The sequence below is a fragment of the Notolepis coatsorum genome (assembly GCF_963971535.1).
Source record: "Notolepis coatsorum genome assembly, chromosome: 12".
NCBI lineage: Eukaryota > Metazoa > Chordata > Actinopteri > Aulopiformes > Paralepididae > Notolepis > Notolepis coatsorum.
The window spans coordinates 126219238-126244711 of NC_140176.1; the positions used below are offsets into that span (position 1 = coordinate 126219238).

Consider the following 25474-nt stretch of genomic DNA (forward strand, 5'->3'; position numbering starts at 1 on the left):
TCAGTCGTAAAAAAAAATCCAAACTTCAAATAACTACAATTTCGACAGTTTTTGGCTTGTCATTGCTCCGACTGCTTTGTTGTTGAATCAAGTCAAATCCTAGGTAAGCATATATTGTGCGTGTGAACGTTGACATGAAAAGAAAAAAGGAAAAAAAAAAAAAAAAAAAAAAAAAAAAAATTATTAATAAAAAATATTTTTTTTTATTTTTTTTTTATTTTTTATTTTTTGTTTCTCACTTGATTCGATACTCGGTAGTACCGACGTGTTTCGGTTCGGTACCTCAAAAGTACCGAATTCGGTACCCATCCCTAGTAGGCAGTAATATAGGCAAGGAGGATTATTTAGTAGCAAAGTGCACGATAGTAAAATACTGTACGAAGGTTCATTGTATGCATCAAGAACTTTGTTTTTAGTCAAGGTTTCAAACCCCAAAAGTCAAACCTTTTATTTCAACTCGTGAGAGACTCAGGTTACCCTCATTTACAGCGACGACAAGCTGACAGAACAAGACACAGTTATCAGTAGATTCATACATATATAGACACAATAAATAAGAATAAACAATAAAAACAAACAAAAAAGACACAAGTCGATACCCAGTCACTGGGGGCCATATTCAAACTAACCTACTCCCAATATCTGTCAACCATTTATTTAAGAATGTATCTTTTAGTTTAGATAGACATGAATACTCCACCAGACATGCTACAGGGCTGTATGTAAACTTTTTTTGCACATAGCACTGGTGCTACAGAGGTTGATGTAGCACAGGCCAAAATCTTGTAGCACAAGTATAAAACGTGTTATATTTGTAACAGTCACAAATGTGCCTATTGTATTTGTGTTATTTAGTTGCAGTGCCATGTTTGGCTGTCATTTTCATGCTGACAAGTTGACGTCACACAGCCAGACACGTTACGTGTAAGGAATTATGGGATTTGGTGTTGGATGTATGGACTCTACTAGGGGTGGGATTACAGTGTTAATTTTGTCAACTAAAATGGTGACGAAAGATGTTCGCCAGCGAAGGTTTTTTTCATGACGACAACGAGACGTGACGTCACGTTATTGAAGACCATGTCACGCTAACGAGACTAAATAGTTTATTAAATATCGTTGACCACAACTGAGGACACAAAAATGTAATTTACAAAAACCAGGATGAAATTTCTCTTCATGTATGTTGATATTGTTGACTAAAACAAGACAAGACAAAATAATTATGCCATCGTCCCGACAGAGCAGTGTGACGGGGAGCTCTGTTATTAGCATTAGCTGAAGAGCTATTTGAAAAGCTAGTTTTAGCTTTAACGTTACCTTGGCTAAAGTTGGGACTATTCATAATCCAGCTGCAGACCTGCAAGCAAAGTACAGCAAGTTGGCAAAGGAGTATTCCAAGGTAAATCATTTTTTCACCAGTAACGTTACATTCTTTCCATCTAGCTCACTAGGGCTGACCTTCGAAGCTTTTTTTGGCAATCAAAGCTTCGGGGCCGAGCTTCGATTTTAATTCGAAGCTTCGAGAAAAAAATATATATATTAATTATAATATATATATATATTTTTTATCTTATGTTGTGGGACTTGTACAGCACTTTGGTAAACTTTGTTGTTTTTAAATGTGCTCTATAAATAAAGTGGATTGGATTAATGAATCAAGTAGCCCCCCCTGGGTGCAGTGGGGCTGCTCTCACAGCCAACGACATCACATTACATAATTATGTTGCAACCTTCGTCTATCAAGCAAACAATTATATTATATTTAATTTATAATTTATAATTATATCAGACAATGCACCTACAAAAGCAGATAATTACAATTAAATTAGCCAACTTGGTAACACATTAGTCATAGCAGCATAGGCATAGCCTTATTAATGTTTTGTGTGGCGTCGCCGTCGTGTACAACGATACTTACGTTTTTTAGGTGATTTGACAAAGTTGTTGTAGAGTTGTGATATGCCATTTTCTTCTGGCATATCTGGCACTTGGTTTTTTGGGCATTGTCTTTGCATATTTTAAAGTGTAACCACACGTCTGATGACTTCTTCGTCGACATGTCTGCTGTAGGGCTGCAACGATTAGTCGACATAATCGACGACGTCGATCATAAAAACTCGTCGACGCAGAATTTTTGCGTCGATTAGTCATACATTTTTATTTTTTTTTAAAGAAATAACTTTTTTTGCACTACCTATCTTTGTGAAAGTGGCTTCTCAGCTCTGGTCCAGCTGAAGACAAAGCAGAGGAACAGATTGGACATTGAGCATGACCTCAGAGTTGCTTTGTCTACCATCACCCCAGACTTTGAGACTCTTGTCAGGAGCAAACAACATCCCCAGTTATCCCATTAGTTCCCTGGGATGTTAAGCTAAGAAGTCTGCTATATATTTTTTTTGTTATTTAAACACTTCCACTTTAATTTGTATTTAATTTATTTATCTTGTTATGAGTGATTGTTGTATGGTTCAAATACATTTTGATTTAAAGTTGCTTAAGATCCAAATTCAAATGTTTCATGAGTCATTCTTTTAATTTGCTATGGGATCATCATGTTATGTTAAGTTAACTGTTAAGTAGGCCTGCCACGATAACAAATTTTGCTGGGCGATTAATTGCCCCCGAAAATATCGCGATAAGCGATATTATTGCGACCGGTTAGAGAATTTTTTTTTGAGAAATTTATTTCCCAAAACTTTTATTTTGAAGCCCACCGCTCCGTCTTTTCCGGTGTTTTAGACTTTTATTTTGAAGCCCACCGACCGGACCGGAAGTATTGTTGTGATTATCCTAGCTTGCTGATGCTGCTGGTAGATCGACATGCTGCTGGTGGACTGGGGCCAGCTAACGTTAGCTTGCTGATGCTACTACTACTTCGACATGCTGCTAATGGGCTGGGGCCAGCTAACGTTAGCTTGCTGATGCTGCTGGTAGATCGACATGCTGCTAGTGGACTGGGGCCAGCTAACGTTAGCTTGCTGATGCTACTAGTAGATCGACATGAGCTAATGATAAAACAAATGTTGAGATTGTTGGTGAACAACTAACTTTAAGTTAGTTTTAACGTTAGCTACTAACGTTAAAACGCTAACGTTACACTACAAATAACGCTACTTGGTTAAAAGGAGCAACACTATTGAGAAATGTAGTTAAGCTATGTGGTGTTGCCCCACGGAGCTCCTGTGCTGTGCTCTCTGCTCTGTCCAGCGGCCCGCCTCCCAACACGGACAGTGACTGACAAGGGGCACTGGTTCCGCCTCATTAAAACAAACGCGCAAATAGCAATTAATCGCGCCCGTCAAAATCATTGCATTAATTTTAATTATCGCGGCAATTAATCGATTTATTGCTTATCGCGGCAGGCCTACTGTTAAGGCAGAGGGACTGGACAACAGGGTGACTTGAGCATGTCAGGTAAAACATGCATTGGAGAAGGAGCCGCGCCCACAGGAAGCAGAGATTGAGGGTGTGACAAAAATAATCGTTAGATTAGTCGACTAATCGAAAAAATAATCGACAGATTAGTCGATTACCAAAATAATCGTTAGTTGCAGCCCTAGTCTGCTGCACATGTCCTTGTTGTTTGTCCACGTGCTTGTTGTAGAGAGGTGGAGTCGAGGCGCCGCTTACTTTCGTTTCATTGGAATGGAGGCGCAAGATTTCAGAAAAAAAAAAGAAAAGAAATCTTAATTTTTTTTACTTTATTTTTTAAATTTTTGCTCGAAGCTTGTGCCATCGAACGAAGCTTCGAAGTATTTAAGACAGCCCTATAGCTCACGCTAACTGGCTAACCTAGCTCACGCTAACTGGCTAACCTAGCTCACGCTAACTGGCTAACCTAGCTCACGCTAACTGGCTAACCTAGCTCACGCTAACTGGCTAACCTAGCTCACGCTAATGTGGCTAACTGATCGACCTCTCGCACACAATTAATGACATGTTGCGGACAGCCATACTGGTGATAATGTTTAGCTTTTAGTGCCAAATGATAAGAGTCTGAGGCGGAGTCTCAAAAGAGAATGTTGAATATTTATTGTGCATTAAAAATCACAACAGAGCCTCTGCTATTAGCTGACCTAAACGGAGCCTTCTGGAAGCAAGTGCAACAACGTATAATGTCCGTGTGGAACCAATGTGCCAACAACCTTTCCGTGGGTGAAGCATAGTTGTCATTTAATGATACTAATACTAATCTATACAATCACCTGTTGTTGAATAAATACTATTACTTTCTAGTTATTATTAAAAAACAGTATATATAAAACAGTAGCTGTAAAAAAGAAAAGAAAAAAAAGTTTTATAATTTATATAAAATCATTTTTTTTAGTACATTAACTAAAAATAGACAAATGTCATCTGTTTTTGTCGACAAAATCTAGACTAAGACAAAATTGTGACAAAAACTGACTAAGGCTAAAATGCTCAGACATTTAGTTGACTAAAACTGACTAAACGAAAAATAAATGAAGATGACTAAATATGATAAACGAAAAAGGAGCACTTGACACATGACTAAGACTAAAACTAAAATGAAAATAGCTGCCAAAATGAACACTGGGTGGGAATCACCAGTTTCATCACGATACGATACGATATCGATTCATAAAGGAATGGCAAGGATTGCAAAGCATGTTAGAGGCATTTGACCCGTTGCGGAATAAAACAGCAGGGACTTGTTTTTGGTCGCAAAATAGGCACACTAGCCTTGCTATGTTGCAATGTCCGCATTCCAGACGCTACTGCTGTGCTGTGAGCCGAGCGGATACGAGTCGACTCCACAGGATTTTCAAAATAAGAATGGAATGGAATTCACTCTCTAGACACATCACACAACAAAACGGTAAAATACGATTTAAAATTGTATTAAAACAGCATCCTTTGACGGGATATTTGAACAGATGTAGCAACTATTGAAATGTATGAACATGGTTTTTTATGCTTTTCAAATGTGATTATAAAAGTGAGATCAGGGCTCTACAGTGCGCCCATATTGCTTGCATTTGCCCCTAGAAATGTGTGTGCGAACCGGAAAAATAAATTACTCGCACGGTGTGCGAGTGAAGATTACAGCCTCAGTCGTGGATTTTTTTCTCCGCTGATAATCGTTAAAAAACTACAAGTCCCATAGTTCACAAGCCGCATAAACGTTCCAATCATAGTAGAGTTTCCTGTGGTCACGCGACTGGAAAGTAATGAAATCAGCGTCACTGTGTAGACAACCAGCTCTGCGTGTGCTCGCTCCACTAGTGAGGACTGGTCTCGCCCTCTGCTGGCGCGTGTGTGCACTACAACCAACCACTGTCAAAACTCTGTTTCACTGTAATAGAAACTGAAACGCATCTGTGATTTTGACGGTATTGATGTCGATTTCTAAATACCCTGGTATACCGTAATACCGCCCAAGCCTACCGGAGGGGACACGTGATTTAAGGCTTCGTCCACATTGCAGCCGGCTTGTGGGAGGCATGGCCTAACAGCGTTCGAGACGGGGGAGGGTATAATTGGACGCTACGAAATTGGGATGGGAGAAAAATTGAAAATGGGAGAAAAAGTAGATAAAAAAAATAAATAAAAAAAATTAGAAGTTAAATAAAAAAAATTGCCTCAAATCTTGCGCCTCCATTCCAATGAAACGAAAGTAAGCGGCGCCTCGACTCCACCTCTCTACAACAAGCACGTGGAGATTATCTGTGTTGAAAATAACAAGGACATGTGCAGCAGACATGTCGACGAAGAAGTCATCAGACGTGTGGTTACACTTTAAAATATGCAAAGACAATGCCCAAAAAGCTGAGTGCCAGATATGCCAGAAAAAAATGGCATATCACAACTCTACAACAACTTTGTCAAATCACCTAAAAAACGTAAGTATCGTTGTACACGACGGCGACGCCACACAAAACATTAATAAGGCTATGCCTATGCTGCTATGACTAATGTGTTACCAAGTTGGCTAATTTAATTGTAATCATCTGCTTTTGTAGGTGCATTGTCTGATATAATTATAAATTATAAATGATAAATTAAATATAATATAATTGTTTGCTTGATAGACGAAGGTTGCAACATAATTATGTAATGTCATGTCGTTGGCTGTGAGAGCAGCCCCACTGCACCCAGGCAGCGCAGCCGAGTGAAACCTTGTTGGCTGCGTCACAGTCACGAAAGGGGCTACTTAATTCATTAATCCAATCCACTTTATTTATAGAGCACATTTAAAAACAACAAAGTTTACCAAAGTGCTGTACAAGTCCCACAACATAAGATAAAAAAATAATAATAAATAAATAAATATTATAATAAAAACAAATATTTTAATTTTTTCTCGAAGCTTCGAATTAAAATCGAAGCTCGGCCCCGAAGCTTCGATTGCCAAAAAAAGCTTAGAAGGTCAGCCCTACAGCACATGTTAATGAACATCAAGTACAAAATACAAAATGTAAACATGCAGGGTTGTAGCAAGAGCTAATTTACACCCGTAGTCCCTAAACAGGAGACAGCAAAACTCTTTCAATAAATAAATAGCCTGCTTAGGGTAAAAGCATTGTGACAATCAATGATAAAAACAACAAGAAAAACAAGAAACAAGTTACATAAACTAAATCAGAGTAAAAATGATCACAGTTCTGGTTTGCCTTAAGATGCAGTTTAAGATGGGTCTTGAACATGGAGTATGTGGGGCACTCTCTAATCACAACTGGTAGGCTATTCCAGTAGTTACCACCTTTAACAGAGAACACAGTTTTAGCAAAGGTAGTATACCGAAAAGGCACCTTACAGTCCCCTCTACTGATGGCCCTGGTGGTAATGCCAGTGTCTCCTTTTTGTTCAATGTCACTGCCTTTCTTATTAGGCCTAGTTGTTGGCTACAACTTTGCCACAGTAGGCATTAATCACTTAATAGTTCAAATGTCTGTGTCCCATTCCCGTTTGCACACACAGATACACACACACAGTGGGCCGGTGACTTTGGTGGTATGTGCTATTGTACAGATGTGTGTCCCGTTCCCATTTGCACATGCACGCACAGTACAAATATACATTTATTAATTTTTTTTTTTAATATTTTCACTGTGCTCCTAAATATTTTTGGGTGCTCCTAAATTTCTTTGTGTGCTCCTAAATTTTTTCATTTACGAGCACATGTGCTCCTTGGGGAAAAGGTTAGCGTAGAGCCCTGGAGATACAGTTATGAGGTCAAATACTCTGTATTGGGATTATGCATTGCAACATCATCATGTATCAACATCAAGTTAGTTAGCTGTTAAATTAGGCGTGTATGAACAAATGTGTGAGCAACATATAGTGTAGTTAAGTATTCTAAGCTATTTCAAATAGTTGATTGTTGTATATTGGAGCTTGTCGTGTGTGTGTCAGGGTTTCCGTTAGAAAAAATTGTTGCCGGCCTCAGTGTCCGGTAGATTTCAATCTACCGGTCAAATGAGAGAAATTCCGGTCAGTTTATTGAGCTTAAAAACAATTGATAGGCAAAAGAATGACAACAAAACAAAATAATGACATCATCAAGGCATGTAGATTTATAATATTTTTACTTAAAACTAGGCTACTTTTGCGTATAAAGTCATTATATTCCAAATAAAATAAGTCCAGAGACTCGTGCTGCTGCCGACTTTAAATCAAATAGGTGTCTGTGGGCAGTCGCCCGACATTAATAAACAACAGTGTTATAATCACATTTTTATTAGCTAACGAATTCCGTTATATTGGAAATTTGTATTAATTATATCAAGCGAAGAACTGAGAAATTTGGCAGAGAGAGACGGCAACATTATCGTGGGTTTGCGTGACGACTCTCTCTCTCTCCACCTCCCAATGACTTATTTGCGAGAGTATGTCGATGCAGAGCAGCAGATTCAGCTGTTATTGGCTCTTTTCTGGGGACCGCTCAGCAGCGCCCCCCACCCAACATTGAATTGAAAATGGCTGAATTGGAGTACTGCTGGAATACTGCATTGTGCTGCTGCTGCTCCGGCTCTGCAGCTTCACAAAAGTTCGCACACCCAGCACTAAGCTCTCGCTGACAACGTCGTTGTCATTATTAGAAGCAATGATGAAACAAATGTAATTATTGTTTCGTTCATCGCATAGGCTATTTAATTTTTGCCTATTTTAATACAATTCAAATAATCAAATTGTGCTTAGACTCAGGGAATTTTTTCACCGGACATTAAGACCGGAGAGATTAAATATGTCGGACTTCAACAGATTTTGCCGGTCAAATACCGGTAATTACCGGCTAACGGAAACGCTGGTGTGTGTACTAGTCCTTTGTTCTGTAGTTGTAATCAGTGTTGGGACTAACGCGTTACAAAGTAACGCGTTACAGTAACAAAGTTACTTTTTGCCGTAACTAGTACTCTAACGCATTACTTTTTAAATTCAGTAACGCTGTTACCGTTACTAAATGGTTTGTTAGTTCGTTACTGCGTTCTTTTTATGTAGATTCATAGCGAGCGTCCTCATTTCGCCTGCGTTTGTTTTGTTTACTGTAGAGAGCGTCTGGGTTTCTTTCCGTAGCCTCATTTCTGGTTTCCGCATTTCTGATTGGCCACTGACTGACGTTCTCTGACGTTCTCTGACCAGAGAGCGTCAGTCAGTGGCCACTGGCCAATCAGAAATGCGCAAACCAGAAATGCGGCTACGGAAGAAATAGACGCTCTCTATAGTAAACAACAAGAGGACGCTCGCTATGAATCTACATAATAAGAACGCAGTAATAATAACGAACTAACAAACCATTTAGCAACTACTTGGAGAGATAATTAATATACAACATGTTTGAAGGGCTGCTGGAGTCAGCTGGACTAACGTTACATCTCGACCACTGCAGACTTGGGTGAGTGCAATGTGTTCACTGAAACTCAAGTTGATCAACGGATTTTGACTGTACGAAATCTGCCAGGGAATCTCATAATACTAATCAAACAATATAAATATAGTCCTTTCATGCACAATTTATATCCTAACTATTCTAACGTTGCAATGCTTTGATTGATATCTTAAACAACGTTGCAAGATGGTTAATGAAACGCTCCGGCAACATCAAGGCTGAATGAATGAATGAAAACTTTATTTAACAGATTGCAGAATGGGTACAATACAGTACGGCTCAATACATACAATTGTTAAGGGGATGCAGACCTGAGAAAGACGTTTGTCTTGTTTCCATCAGGGTCCCCCATTTTCAATTCATATAGACATTTATGACATACACAACATACATGACATTTATGGCATAGGGACATATAGATATTTAGTACTGATACATTTGTGACATAAACGGTATTCAAATATACAGTACTGTTACCCCTAGATCCTGACAGAGTATATACATATGATGGGGAGGGGACTGTACATTAGGAGGGGGTGGGTGGGTGGGAGAGAAATATACATACGGCGGGGAGGGAATATATACATGCGGTGGGGAGGAGACTGTCTATTAGGAGGTGGTGGGGGTTTTGGGCATTTACGGTGGCCAGTTTTGAATTGCAGCCTCCCGTAGGTGCTCTTTAAGAGCGGTTTTGAATGTGGGTAGTGATTCACATTCCTTTACAGCTTTGGGTAGGGCGTTCCACATTGTTGTGGCATAATTGCGAAACGTGTTTAGTCCCTTGTTTGAGCCGAATCTGGGTTTTACATGATTTGTTGAGCTTCCTCTGGTGTAGTGGTTGTGGTATTCACTGACCTTTGGGAAGTATTTTGACATGTACATGGGTACCCCGGTCGTATAGTGTATCTTGTAGACCAGGCCCATTGCAAGTTGCTGTTCCTTCAACCGGCGCACTTCTTATTATATCGACTCGGGACAACATTTGTTTGTGTCAGATTTGTGTTTGTATCTAGACCACATTGCTTAGCAGAGTTCAGTGATGTGAATGGAAACTGTCAAGTTGATCAACCGATTTTGAGTATCTGGGGCATGGGACTCGGGAGCAATCATTTATTTTTTAAATAACTAAATAGTTACTTTTCACAGTAACTCATTACTTTTGGGTGTAAGTAACTAGTAAAGTAACTAGTAAAGTAACTGAGTTACTATTTTTCAGTAACTAGCACAACACTGGTTGTAATGTTATGTTATGATGTTAGTATTATGTTTTTGTGGACCCCAGGAAGAATAGCCACTGCAATGCTGATGCTAATTGGGAATCCTAATAAACTAAACTAGATGAATGTGTGAAAAGCCTTGTAAGTGTTTTTGGATGTGTGTGAGATTATGTGCAAAATAAATCAGCATTGTTTTTTGGTGGAGTGCCCTTCATGCCTTTAGGGTGTTTTTATTTAACTCACCTTCACCTCGTGTTTCTATAGTAGGCTTGGAGGAGTGTATCTGATTGGAGGAGTGTATCTGATTGGAGGAGTGTATCTGATTGGAGGAGTGTGTCTGATTGGAGGAGTGTATCTGATTGGAGGAGTGTATCTGATTGGAGGAGTGTATCTGATTGGAGGAGTGTGTCTGATTGGAGGAGTGTATCTGATTGGAGGAGTGTATCTGATTGGAGGAGTGTATCTGATTGGAGGAGTGTATCTGATTGGAGGAGTGTGTCTGATTGGAGGAGTGTGTCTGATTGGAGGAGTGTGTCTGATTGGAGGAGTGTATCTGATTGGAGGAGTGTATCTGATTGGAGGAGTGTGTCTGATTGGAGGAGTGTATCTGATTGGAGGAGTGTTTCTGACATCTTGTTGACAAAAACACCAAGTCACACCAACCAAGCAGGTTTCTTCTCTCCCTCCCCAGCAGTGACGATGTCTCTGACCGAGACCACCACAGACACCGTCCCCTTCTTCTCCGATGACAGCGAGGCCGAGAGCACGGACGAGCTGGGGGCGGGGCCTGGTGGGGGTGAGGAGGAGGAGCCAGCCAGCGGAGTGTCCAATGTCAGAGCGGCGTTGACAGTCTCCATCCTCTTCTACATCAACCTCCTCAACTACATGGACAGGTTCACAGTGGCAGGTGTGTTGGAGCAGAATCACAGACTCTGGCTTTAAAGAGCCATACAGCTTTACAGAATCACAGACTCTGGCTTTAAAGAGCCATACAGCTTTACAGAATCTCAGACTTTGGCTTTAAAGAGCCATACAGCCATACAGAATCTCAGACTCTGGCTTTAAAGAGCCATACAGCCATACAGAATCACAGACTCTGGCTTTAAAGAGCCATACAGCTTTACAGAATCACAGACTCTGGCTTTAAAGAGCCATACAGCTTTACAGAATCACAGACTCTGGCTTTAAAGAGCCATACAGCCATACTGAATCACAGACTCTGGCTTTAAAGAGCCATACAGCTTTACAGAATCACTGACTCTGGCTTTAAAGAGCCATACCGCTGTAGAGAATCACAGACTCTGGCTTTAAAGAGCCATACAGCCATACAGAATCACAGACTCTGGCTTTAAAGAGCCATACAGCTTTACAGAATCACAGACTCTGGCTTTAAAGAGCCATACAGCTTTACAGAATCACTGACTCTGGCTTTAAAGAGCCATACCGCTGTAGAGAATCACAGACTCTGGCTTTAAAGAGCCATACAGCCATACAGAATCACAGACTCTGGCTTTAAAGAGCCATACAGCTTTACAGAATCACAGACTCTGGCTTTAAAGAGCCATACAGCTTTACAGAATCACTGACTCTGGCTTTAAAGAGCCATACCGCTGTAGAGAATCACAGACTCTGGCTTTAAAGAGCCATACAGCCATACAGAATCACAGACTCTGGCTTTAAAGAGCCATACAGCTTTACAGAATCACAGACTCTGGCTTTAAAGAGCCATACAGCTTTACAGAATCACAGACTCTGGCTTTAAAGAGCCATACAGCTTTACAGAATCACAGACTCTGGCTTTAAAGAGCCATACAGAATCACAGACTCTGGCTTTAAAGAGCCATACAGCTTTACAGAATCACAGACTCTGGCTTTAAAGAGCCATACAGCTTTACAGAATCACAGACTCTGGCTTTAAAGAGCCATACAGAATCACAGACTCTGGCTTTAAAGAGCCATACAGAATCACAGACTCTGGCTTTAAAGAGCCATACAGAATCACATACTCTGGCTTTAAAGAGCCATACAGCTTTACAGATTGTTATTTATTAGGGATGTTCGATATTGGCTTTTTTACCGATACCGATATTGTCCAACTCTTAATTTCCGATACCGATATCAACCGATATCAACCGATACCGATATATGCAGGGCCCCCCCCCCCCAAAAAAACTGAATAATTTCAGGTAATTAACATTACATATCTCTTGTCGTGGACTTAACACAACATTATGCATACTTTTGACAATAAATAAAATCAGAATCTGTTCTAAATATTATTATAAAAAAAAATATTTTACTCTACTTTTTCTCCTCCTTGCTCGCATGTGCCCCCCACTGGTCGGTCGTAGGGAGGGTGGATAGATACTATCGCATGTCCCCTGACTCCCCTCCGATACATGCGCCACTTCTTTTCACCAGACAGCGCGGACTCTCATTGGCGAGGTGTAACGTGTGGGAGGCTCACACTACTCTCGCCCTCTCCCTTCCTCGCTGTGCAGGCGCCCTGACCGACCTGTAGGAGTCGCTGTTTATAACGACCAGATTACCACCCATCGACTCCCCTCCCGCTGACTCTGCCAATTGAGTCAGTATGACGGCCGGCCCAAGCCGGAGGCAACGCTGACAGCCGGATTCGATACCAGTGTCTCTCGTGTTGGTGACGAGCGCTTAGACCGCTGCGCCACCCAGCCGCCCTCAAAACCCCGATACAGATATTTTTCGATATCACATTTGAATGCCAATATCGGCCGATAATATCGGACATCCCTATTATTTATAGTTAACTCCTCTTGGAGGCATGACTTTGACTATAGATTGTTATTTGTGACTTTGACCATACAGATTGTTATTTGTGACTTTGACTATAGATTGTTATTTGTGACTTTGACCAAACAGATTGTTATTTGTGACTTTGACCAAACAGATTGTTATTTGTGCAGGACTTGTCACCAGAACACGTGTTCCCCCGGAGAGAGAGTGAGAGCTGATCTGTACGTCCCTGACATCTGAGTGTCATGTGTGATGTCACCATGTGTGATGTCACTGAGTGTGACGTCACCAACAGGTCAAACTGAATCATATCTTAATCATATCCATGTTTCTAGGTGTTCTTCCTGACATTGAGCAGTATTTCCACATTGATGATGGGAAGTCTGGCCTGCTGCAAACAGGTGAGGAACAATACGTTGTACATTTAAGTTTATTTATTTATTTATTACCCAGGGACAATGCACATCAATCAACACTTTCAGTTTCCACATCTATGTAAATATGCCAGTAATACAACTTGACCAGCATGTTGTTTTATAGCGGTCGACCGATATGGGTTTTCCAACGACCGATATTTAGAGCAGTGTGGGCGAAATAACGCGTTTAGAGTGTTTTCATCCATATGAGATGAACTGTATCCCTTCTTACACATAGTATCTGGTGAACATCCATATGAGATTAACTGTATCCCTTCTTACACATAGTATCTGGCTGACTGCGACCCTTAAGTTGTCATTTGTGAAATGATTTAGTCTTTCCTGCTGACATCCTGTTACTAGAAGTGAGAGTGGAGATAGGTGACATGTTGTTACTAGAAGTGAGAGTGAAGATAGGTGACATGTTGTTACTAGAAGTGAGAGTGGAGATAGGTGACATCCTGTTACTAGAAGTGAGAGTGGAGATAGGTGACATGTTGTTACTAGAAGTGAGAGTGAAGATAGGTGACATGTTGTTACTAGAAGTGAGAGTGAAGATAGGTGACATCATGTTACTAGAAGTGAGAGTGAAGATAGGTGACATGTTGTTACTAGAAGTGAGAGTGAAGATAGGTGACATGTTGTTACTAGAAGTGAGAGTGAAGATAGGTGACATCCTGTTACTAGAAGTGAGAGTGAAGATAGGTGACATGTTGTTACTAGAAGTGAGAGTGAAGATAGGTGACATCCTGTTACTAGAAGTGAGAGTGAAGATAGGTGACATGTTGTTACTAGAAGTGAGAGTGAAGATAGGTGACATCCTGTTACTAGAAGTGAGAGTGAAGATAGGTGACATGTTGTTACTAGAAGTGAGAGTGAAGATAGGTGACATGTTGTTACTAGAAGTGAGAGTGAAGATAGGTGACATGTTGTTACTAGAAGTGAGAGTGGAGATAGGTGACATGTTGTTACTAGAAGTGAGAGTGAAGATAGGTGACATGTTGTTACTAGAAGTGAGAGTGAAGATAGGTGACATGTTGTTACTAGAAGTGAGAGTGAAGATAGGTGACATGTTGTTACTAGAAGTGAGAGTGAAGATAGGTGACATGTTGTTACTAGAAGTGAGAGTGAAGATAGGTGACATGTTGTTACTAGAAGTGAGAGTGAAGATAGGTGACATCCTGTTACTAGAAGTGAGAGTGGAGATAGGTGACATGTTGTTACTAGAAGTGAGAGTGAAGATAGGTGACATGTTGTTACTAGAAGTGAGAGTGGAGATAGGTGACATGTTGTTACTAGAAGTGAGAGTGGAGATAGGTGACATGTTGTTACTAGAAGTGAGAGTGGAGATAGGTGACATGTTGTTACTAGAAGTGAGAGTGAAGATAGGTGACATGTTGTTACTAGAAGTGAGAGTGAAGATAGGTGACATGTTGTTACTAGAAGTGAGAGTGAAGATAGGTGACATGTTGTTACTAGAAGTGAGAGTGGAGATAGGTGACATCCTGTTACTAGAAGTGAGAGTGGAGATAGGTGACATCCTGTTACTAGAAGTGAGAGTGAAGATAGGTGACATGTTGTTACTAGAAGTGAGAGTGGAGATAGGTGACATGTTGTTACTAGAAGTGAGAGTGGAGATAGGTGACATGTTGTTACTAGAAGTGAGAGTGAAGATAGGTGACATGTTGTTACTAGAAGTGAGAGTGAAGATAGGTGACATGTTGTTACTAGAAGTGAGAGTGAAGATAGGTGACATGTTGTTACTAGAAGTGAGAGTGGAGATAGGTGACATGTTGTTACTAGAAGTGAGAGTGGAGATAGGTGACATCCTGTTACTAGAAGTGAGAGTGAAGATAGGTGACATGTTGTTACTAGAAGTGAGAGTGAAGATAGGTGACATGTTGTTACTAGAAGTGAGAGTGGAGATAGGTGACATGTTGTTACTAGAAGTGAGAGTGAAGATAGGTGACATGTTGTTACTAGAAGTGAGAGTGAAGATAGGTGACATGTTGTTACTAGAAGTGAGAGTGAAGATAGGTGACATCCTGTTACTAGAAGTGAGAGTGAAGATAGGTGACATCCTGTTACTAGAAGTGAGAGTGAAGATAGGTGACATCCTGTTACTAGAAGTGAGAGTGAAGATAGGTGACATCCTGTTACTAGAAGTGAGAGTGGAGATAGGTGACATCCTGTTACTAGAAGTGAGAGTGAAGATAGGTGACATCCTGTTACTAGAAGTGAGAGTGGAGATAGGTGACATCCTGTTACTAGAAGTGAGAGTGAAGATAGGTGACATGTTGTTACTAGAAGTGAGAGTGAAGATAGGTGACGTGTTGTTACTAGAAGTGAGAGTGAAGATAGGTGACATGTTGTTACTAGAAGTGAGAGTGAAGATAGGTGACATGTTGTTACTAGAAGTGAGAGTGAAGATAGGTGACATGTTGTTACTAGAAGTGAGAGTGAAGATAGGTGACATGTTGTTACTAGAAGTGAGAGTGAAGATAGGTGACATCCTGTTACTAGAAGTGAGAGTGAAGATAGGTGACATGTTGTTACTAGAAGTGAGAGTGAAGATAGGTGACATGTTGTTACTAGAAGTGAGAGTGAAGATAGGTGACATCCTGTTACTAGAAGTGAGAGTGAAGATAGGTGACATGTTGTTACTAGAAGTGAGAGTGAAGATAGGTGACATGTTGTTACTAGAAGTGAGAGTGAAGATAGGTGACATGCTGTTACTAGAAGTGAGAGTGGAGATAGGTGACATCCTGTTACTAGAAGTGAGAGTGAAGATAGGTGACATGTTGTTACTAGAAGTGAGAGTGAAGATAGGTGACATGTTGTTACTAGAAGTGAGAGTGAAGATAGGTGACATGTTGTTACTAGAAGTGAGAGTGAAGATAGGTGACATCCTGTTACTAGAAGTGAGAGTGAAGATAGGTGACATGTTGTTACTAGAAGTGAGAGTGAAGATAGGTGACATGTTGTTACTAGAAGTGAGAGTGAAGATAGGTGACATGTTGTTACTAGAAGTGAGAGTGGAAGATAGGTGACATGTTGTTACTAGAAGTGAGAGTGAAGATAGGTGACATTCTGTTACTAGAAGTGAGAGTGAAGATAGGTGACATGTTGTTACTAGAAGTGAGAGTGAAGATAGGTGACATGTTGTTACTAGAAGTGAGAGTGAAGATAGGTGACATCCTGTTACTAGAAGTGAGAGTGAAGATAGGTGACATGTTGTTACTAGAAGTGAGAGTGAAGATAGGTGACATGTGTTACTAGAAGTGAGAGTGAAGATAGGTGACATCCTGTTACTAGAAGTGAGAGTGAAGATAGGTGACATGCTGTTACTAGAAGTGAGAGTGAAGATAGGTGACATCATGTTACTAGAAGTGAGAGTGAAGATAGGTGACATGTTGTTACTAGAAGTGAGAGTGAAGATAGGTGACATGTTGTTACTAGAAGTGAGAGTGAAGATAGGTGACATCATGTTACTAGAAGTGAGAGTGAAGATAGGTGACATCTTGTTACTAGAAGTGAGAGTGAAGATAGGTGACATGTTGTTACTAGAAGTGAGAGTGAAGATAGGTGACATCTGTTACTAGAAGTGAGAGTGAAGATAGGTGACATCCTGTTACTAGAAGTGAGAGTGAAGATAGGTGACATGTTGTTACTAGAAGTGAGAGTGAAGATAGGTGACATCCTGTTACTAGAAGTGAGAGTGAAGATAGGTGACATCCTGTTACTAGAAGTGAGGGAAGGATAGGTGACATGTTGTTACTAGAAGTGAGAGTGAAGATAGGTGACATCCTGTTACTAGAAGTGAGAGTGAAGATAGGTGACATCCTGTTACTAGAAGTGAGAGTGAAGATAGGTGACATGTTGTTACTAGAAGTGAGAGTGAAGATAGGTGACATGTTGTTACTAGAAGTGAGAGTGAAGATAGGTGACATGTTGTTACTAGAAGTGAGAGTGAAGATAGGTGACATCCTGTTACTAGAAGTGAGAGTGAAGATAGGTGACATCCTGTTACTAGAAGTGAGAGTGAAGATAGGTGACATGTTGTTACTAGAAGTGAGAGTGAAGATAGGTGACATGTTGTTACTAGAAGTGAGAGTGAAGATAGGTGACATCCTGTTACTAGAAGTGAGAGTGAAGATAGGTGACATCCTGTGTACTAGAAGTGAGAGTGAAGATAGGTGACATGCTGTTACTAGAAGTGAGAGTGGAGATAGGTGACATCATGTTACTAGAAGTGAGAGTGAAGATAGGTGACATGTTGTTACTAGAAGTGAGAGTGAAGATAGGTGACATGCTGTTACTAGAAGTGAGAGTGAAGATAGGTGACATCCTGTTACTAGAAGTGAGAGTGAAGATAGGTGACATTTGTTACTAGAAGTGAGAGTGAAGATAGGTGACATGTTGTTACTAGAAGTGAGAGTGAAGATAGGTGACATGTTGTTACTAGAAGTGAGAGTGAAGATAGGTGACATGTGTTACTAGAAGTGAGAGTGAAGATAGGTGACATCTTGTTACTAGAAGTGAGAGTGAAGATAGGTGACATGTTGTTACTAGAAGTGAGAGTGAAGATAGGTGACATGTTGTTACTAGAAGTGAGAGTGAAGATAGGTGACATCTGTTACTAGAAGTGAGAGTGAAGATAGGTGACATGTTGTTACTAGAAGTGAGAGTGAAGATAGGTGACATGTTGTTACTAGAAGTGAGAGTGAAGATAGGTGACATCTCTGTTACTAGAAGTGAGAGTGAAGATAGGTGACATGTTGTTACTAGAAGTGAGAGTGAAGATAGGTGACATCCTGTTACTAGAAGTGAGAGTGAAGATAGGTGACATGTTGTTACTAGAAGTGAGAGTGAAGATAGGTGACATGTTGTTACTAGAAGTGAGAGTGAAGATAGGTGACATCCTGTTACTAGAAGTGAGAGTGAAGATAGGTGACATGTTGTTACTAGAAGTGAGAGTGAAGATAGGTGACATGTTGTTACTAGAAGTGAGAGTGAAGATAGGTGACATCCTGTTACTAGAAGTGAGAGTGAAGATAGGTGACATGTTGTTACTAGAAGTGAGAGTGAAGATAGGTGACATGTTGTTACTAGAAGTGAGAGTGAAGATAGGTGACATGTTGTTACTAGAAGTGAGAGTGAAGATAGGTGACATGTTGTTACTAGAAGTGAGAGTGAAGATAGGTGACATCCTGTTACTAGAAGTGAGAGTGGAGATAGGTGACATCTGTTACTAGAAGTGAGAGTGAAGATAGGTGACATGTTGTTACTAGAAGTGAGAGTGAAGATAGGTGACATGTTGTTACTAGAAGTGAGAGTGAAGATAGGTGACATGTTGTTACTAGAAGTGAGAGTGAAGATAGGTGACATGTTGTTACTAGAAGTGAGAGTGAAGATAGGTGACATGTTGTTACTAGAAGTGAGAGTGAAGATAGGTGACATGTTGTTACTAGAAGTGAGAGTGAAGATAGGTGACATGTTGTTACTAGAAGTGAGAGTGAAGATAGGTGACATGTTGTTACTAGAAGTGAGAGTGAAGATAGGTGACATGTTGTTACTAGAAGTGAGAGTGAAGATAGGTGACATGTTGTTACTAGAAGTGAGAGTGAAGATAGGTGACATGTTGTTACTAGAAGTGAGAGTGAAGATAGGTGACATCTGTTACTAGAAGTGAGAGTGAAGATAGGTGACATGTTGTTACTAGAAGTGAGAGTGAAGATAGGTGACATGTTGTTACTAGAAGTGAGAGTGAAGATAGGTGACATCTGTTACTAGAAGTGAGAGTGAAGATAGGTGACATGTTGTTACTAGAAGTGAGAGTGAAGATAGGTGACATGTTGTTACTAGAAGTGAGAGTGAAGATAGGTGACATGTTGTTACTAGAAGTGAGAGTGAAGATAGGTGACATCTGTTACTAGAAGTGAGAGTGAAGATAGGTGACATGTTGTTACTAGAAGTGAGAGTGAAGATAGGTGACATGTTGTTACTAGAAGTGAGAGTGAAGATAGGTGACATGTTGTTACTAGAAGTGAGAGTGAAGATAGGTGACATGTGTTACTAGAAGTGAGAGTGAAGATAGGTGACATGTTTACTAGAATGAGAGTGAAGATAGGTGACATTGTTACTAGAAGTGAGAGTGAAGATAGGTGACATCCTGTTACTAGAAGTGAGAGTGAAGATAGGTGACATGTTGTTACTAGAAGTGAGAGTGAAGATAGGTGACATGTTGTTACTAGAAGTGAGAGTGGAGATAGGTGACATCTTGTTACTAGAAGTGAGAGTGAAGATAGGTGACATGTTGTTACTAGAAGTGAGAGTGAAGATAGGTGACATGTTGTTACTAGAAGTGAGAGTGAAGATAGGTGACATGTTGTTACTAGAAGTGAGAGTGAAGATAGGTGACATGTTGTTACTAGAAGTGAGAGTGAAGATAGGTGACATCCTGTTACTAGAAGTGAGAGTGAAGATAGGTGACATGTTGTTACTAGAAGTGAGAGTGAAGATAGGTGACATGTTGTTACTAGAAGTGAGAGTGAAGATAGGTGACATCCTGTTACTAGAAGTGAGAGTGAAGATAGGTGACATGTTGTTACTAGAAGTGAGAGTGGAAGATAGGTGACATGCTGTTACTAGAAGTGAGAGTGAAGATAGGTGACATGTTGTTACTAGAAGTGAGAGTGAAGATAGGTGACATTCTGTTACTAGAAGTGAGAGTGAAGATAGGTGACATGTTGTTACTAGAAGTGAGAGTGAAGATAGGTGACATGTTGTTACTAGAAGTGAGAGTGAAGATAGGTGACATCCTGTTACTAGAAGTGAGAGTGAAGATAGGTGACATGCTGTTACTAGAAGTGAGAGTGAAGATAGGTGACATGTTGTACTAGAAGTGAGAGTGAAGATAGGTGACATGTTGTTACTAGAAGTGAGAGTGAAGATAGGTGACAGTGTTGTTACTAGAAGTGAGAGTGAAGATAGGTGACATCGTGTTACTAGAAGTGAGAGTGAAGATAGGTGACATGTTGTTACTAGAAGTGAGAGTGAAGATAGGTGACATGTTGTTACTAGAAGTGAGAGTGAAGATAGGTGACATGTTGTTACTAGAAGTGAGAGTGAAGATAGGTGACATGTTGTTACTAGAAGTGAGAGTGAAGATAGGTGACATGTTGTTACTAGAAGTGAGAGTGAAGATAGGTGACATGTTGTTACTAGAAGTGAGAGTGAAGATAGGTGACATGTTGTTACTAGAAGTGAGAGTGAAGATAGGTGACATGTTGTTACTAGAAGTGAGAGTGAAGATAGGTGACATGTTGTTACTAGAAGTGAGAGTGAAGATAGGTGACATCCTGTTACTAGAAGTGAGAGTGAAGATAGGTGACATGTTGTTACTAGAAGTGAGAGTGAAGATAGGTGACATCTGTTACTAGAAGTGAGAGTGAAGATAGGTGACATCTGTTACTAGAAGTGAGAGTGAAGATAGGTGACATGTTGTTACTAGAAGTGAGAGTGAAGATAGGTGACATGTGTTACTAGAAGTGAGAGTGAAGATAGGTGACATCTGTTACTAGAAGTGAGAGTGAAGATAGGTGACATGTTGTTACTAGAAGTGAGAGTGAAGATAGGTGACATGTTGTTACTAGAAGTGAGAGTGAAGATAGGTGACATCTGTTACTAGAAGTGAGAGTGAAGATAGGTGACATGTTGTTACTAGAAGTGAGAGTGAAGATAGGTGACATGTTGTTACTAGAAGTGAGAGTGAAGATAGGTGACATGTTGTTACTAGAAGTGAGAGTGAAGATAGGTGACATGTTGTTACTAGAAGTGAGAGTGGAGATAGGTGACATGTGTTACTAGAAGTGAGAGTGAAGATAGGTGACATGTTGTTACTAGAAGTGAGAGTGAAGATAGGTGACATCCTGTTACTAGAAGTGAGAGTGAAGATAGGTGACATGTGTTACTAGAAGTGAGAGTGAAGATAGGTGACATGTTGTTACTAGAAGTGAGAGTGAAGATAGGTGACATGTTGTTACTAGAAGTGAGAGTGAAGATAGGTGACGTGTGTTACTAGAAGTGAGAGTGAAGATAGGTGACATGTGTTACTAGAAGTGAGAGTGAAGATAGGTGACATGTTGTTACTAGAAGGTGGAGTGAGATAGGTGACATCTGTTACTAGAAGTGAGAGTGAAGATAGGTGACATGTTGTTACTAGAAGTGAGAGTGAAGATAGGTGACATGTTGTTACTAGAAGTGAGAGTGAAGATAGGTGACATGTTGTTACTAGAAGTGAGAGTGGAGATAGGTGACATCCTGTTACTAGAAGTGAGAGTGAAGATAGGTGACATGTTGTTACTAGAAGTGAGAGTGAAGATAGGTGACATGTTGTTACTAGAAGTGAGAGTGAAGATAGGTGACATGTTGTTACTAGAAGTGAGAGTGAAGATAGGTGACATGTTGTTACTAGAAGTGAGAGTGAAGATAGGTGACATGTTGTTACTAGAAGTGAGAGTGAAGATAGGTGACATGTTGTTACTAGAAGTGAGAGTGAAGATAGGTGACATCCTGTTACTAGAAGTGAGAGTGAAGATAGGTGACATGTTGTTACTAGAAGTGAGAGTGAAGATAGGTGACATGTGTTACTAGAAGTGAGAGTGAAGATAGGTGATGTTGTTACTAGAAGTGAGAGTGAAGATAGGTGACATGTTGTTACTAGAAGTGAGAGTGAAGATAGGTGACATGGTTGTTACTAGAAGTGAGAGTGAAGATAGGTGACATCGTTGTTACTAGAAGTGAGAGTGAAGATAGGTGACATGTTGTTACTAGAAGTGAGAGTGAAGATAGGTGACATGTTGTTACTAGAAGTGAGAGTGAAGATAGGTGACATCCTGTTACTAGAAGTGAGAGTGAAGATAGGTGACATGTTGTTACTAGAAGTGAGAGTGAAGATAGGTGACATCCTGTTACTAGAAGTGAGAGTGAAGATAGGTGACATGTTGTTACTAGAAGTGAGAGTGAAGATAGGTGACATCCTGTTACTAGAAGTGAGAGTGGAGATAGGTGACATGTTGTTACTAGAAGTGAGAGTGAAGATAGGTGACATGTTGTTACTAGAAGTGAGAGTGAAGATAGGTGACATCCTGTTACTAGAAGTGAGAGTGAAGATAGGTGACATGTTGTTACTAGAAGTGAGAGTGAAGATAGGTGACATGTTGTTACTAGAAGTGAGAGTGAAGATAGGTGACATGTTGTTACTAGAAGTGAGAGTGAAGATAGGTGACATGTTGTTACTAGAAGTGAGAGTGAAGATAGGTGACATGTTGTTACTAGAAGTGAGAGTGAAGATAGGTGACATGTTGTTACTAGAAGTGAGAGTGAGATAGGTGACATCCTGTTACTAGAAGTGAGAGTGAAGATAGGTGACATGTTGTTACTAGAAGTGAGAGTGAAGATAGGTGACATGTTGTTACTAGAAGTGAGAGTGAAGATAGGTGACATGTTGTTACTAGAAGTGAGAGTGGAGATAGGTGACATGTTGTTACTAGAAGTGAGAGTGAAGATAGGTGACGTGTGTTACTAGAAGTGAGAGTGAAGATAGGTGACATGTTGTTACTAGAAGTGAGAGTGAAGATAGGTGACATGTTGTTACTAGAAGTGAGAGTGAAGATAGGTGACATTTGTTACTAGAAGTGAGAGTGAAGATAGGTGACATGTTGTTACTAGAAGTGAGAGTGAAGATAGGTGACATGCTGTTACTAGAAGTGAGAGTGAAGATAGGTGACATCTGTTACTAGAAGTGAGAGTGAAGATAGGTGACATGTTGTTACTAGAAGTGAGAGTGAAGATAGGTGACATCTGTTACTAGAAGTGAGAGTGAAGATAGGTGACGTGTTGTTACTAGAAGTGAGAGTGAAGATAGGTGACATCCTGTTACTAGAAGTGAGAGTGAAGATAGGTGACATGTTGTTACTAGAAGTGAGAGTGAAGATAGGTGACATCTGTTACTAGAAGTGAGAGTGAAGATAGGTGACATCCTGTTACTAGAAGTGAGAGTGAAGATAGGTGACAGTTGTTACTAGAAGTGAGAGTGAAGATAGGTGACATCCTGTTACTAGAAGTGAGAGTGAAGATAGGTGACATCCTGTTACTAGAAGTGAGAGTGAAGATAGGTGACATCTGTTACTAGAAGTGAGAGTGAAGATAGGTGACATGTTGTTACTAGAAGTGAGAGTGAAGATAGGTGACATGTTGTTACTAGAAGTGAGAGTGAAGATAGGTGACATGTTGTTACTAGAAGTGAGAGTGAAGATAGGTGACATGTGTTACTAGAAGTGAGAGTGAAGATAGGTGACATGTTGTTACTAGAAGTGAGAGTGAAGATAGGTGACATGTTGTTACTAGAAGTGAGAGTGAAGATAGGTGACATGTTGTTACTAGAAGTGAGAGTGAGATAGGTGACATCTGTTACTAGAAGTGAGAGTGAAGATAGGTGACATGTTGTTACTAGAAGTGAGAGTGAAGATAGGTGACATCCTGTTACTAGAAGTGAGAGTGAGATAGGTGACATGTTGTTACTAGAAGTGAGAGTGAAGATAGGTGACATGTTGTTACTAGAAGTGAGAGTGAAGATAGGTGACATGTTGTTACTAGAAGTGAGAGTGAAGATAGGTGACAGTTGTTACTAGAAGTGAGTGAAGATAGGTGACATGTTGTTACTAGAAGTGAGAGTGAAGATAGGTGACATTTGTTACTAGAAGTGAGAGTGAAGATAGGTGACATGTTGTTACTAGAAGTGAGAGTGAAGATAGGTGACATGTTGTTACTAGAAGTGAGAGTGAAGATAGGTGACATCTGTTACTAGAAGTGAGAGTGAAGATAGGTGACATTTGTTACTAGAAGTGAGAGTGAAGATAGGTGACATGTGTTACTAGAAGTGAGAGTGAAGATAGGTGACATGTTGTTACTAGAAGTGAGAGTGAAGATAGGTGACATCCTGTTACTAGAAGTGAGAGTGAAGATAGTGACTCTGTTACTAGAAGTGAGAGTGAAGATAGGTGACATGTTGTTACTAGAAGTGAGAGTGAAGATAGGTGACATGCTGTTACTAGAAGTGAGAGTGAAGATAGGTGACATCCTGTTACTAGAAGTGAGAGTGAAGATAGGTGACATCTGTTACTAGAAGTGAGAGTGAGATAGGTGACATGTGTTACTAGAAGTGAGAGTGAAGATAGGTGACATGTTGTTACTAGAAGTGAGAGTGAAGATAGGTGACATGTTGTTACTAGAAGTGAGAGTGAAGATAGGTGACATGTTGTTACTAGAAGTGAGAGTGAAGATAGGTGACATTGTTACTAGAAGTGAGAGTGAAGATAGGTGACATGTTGTTACTAGAAGTGAGAGTGAAGATAGGTGACATGCTGTTACTAGAAGTGAGAGTGAAGATAGGTGACATGTTGTTACTAGAAGTGAGAGTGAAGATAGGTGACATGTTGTTACTAGAAGTGAGAGTGAAGATAGGTGACATGTTGTTACTAGAAGTGAGAGTGAAGATAGGTGACATGTTGTTACTAGAAGTGAGAGTGAAGATAGGTGACATGTTGTTACTAGAAGTGAGAGTGAAGATAGGTGACATGTTGTTACTAGAAGTGAGAGTGGAGATAGGTGACATGTTGTTACTAGAAGTGAGAGTGAAGATAGGTGACATGTTGTTACTAGAAGTGAGAGTGAAGATAGGTGACATGTTGTTACTAGAAGTGAGAGTGAAGATAGGTGACATCTTGTTACTAGAAGTGAGAGTGAAGATAGGTGACATCCTGTTACTAGAAGTGAGAGTGAAGATAGGTGACATGTTGTTACTAGAAGTGAGAGTGGAGATAGTGACATCCTGTTACTAGAAGTGAGAGGTGAAGATAGGTGACATGTTACTAGAAGTGAGAGTGGAGATAGGTGAAGTTGTTACTAGAAGTGAGAGTGGAGATAGGTGACATGTGTTACTAGAAGTGAGAGTTGAAGATAGGTGACATGTTGTTACTAGAAGTGAGAGTGAAGATAGGTGACATGCTTGTTACTAGAAGTGAGAGTGAAGATAGGTGACATGTGTTACTAGAAGTGAGATGAAGATAGGTGACATCCTGTTACTAGAAGTGAGAGTGAAGATAGGTGACATCCTGTTACTAGAAGTGAGAGTGAAGATAGTGACATCCTGT

The 25474-nt window shown here is 40.2% G+C and overlaps 1 protein-coding gene across 2 annotated transcripts in view; it reads left to right on the top strand.

Annotated features, from left to right (window-relative positions):
* Positions 1-25474, top strand: part of spns1 (SPNS lysolipid transporter 1, lysophospholipid) — a 117296-nt gene that overhangs the window by 30740 nt on the left and 61082 nt on the right. The window contains exons 2-3 of one of the 2 annotated variants that reach the window (XM_084326576.1): positions 10763-10978; positions 13179-13244. In XM_084326576.1, the coding sequence (XP_084182702.1) occupies positions 10771-10978; positions 13179-13244 (274 nt within the window). In that variant the 5' untranslated portion in view covers positions 10763-10770. The remainder of the gene's footprint in view (positions 1-10762; positions 10979-13178; positions 13245-25474) is intronic. The other variant, XM_084326577.1, reaches the window with a different exon arrangement.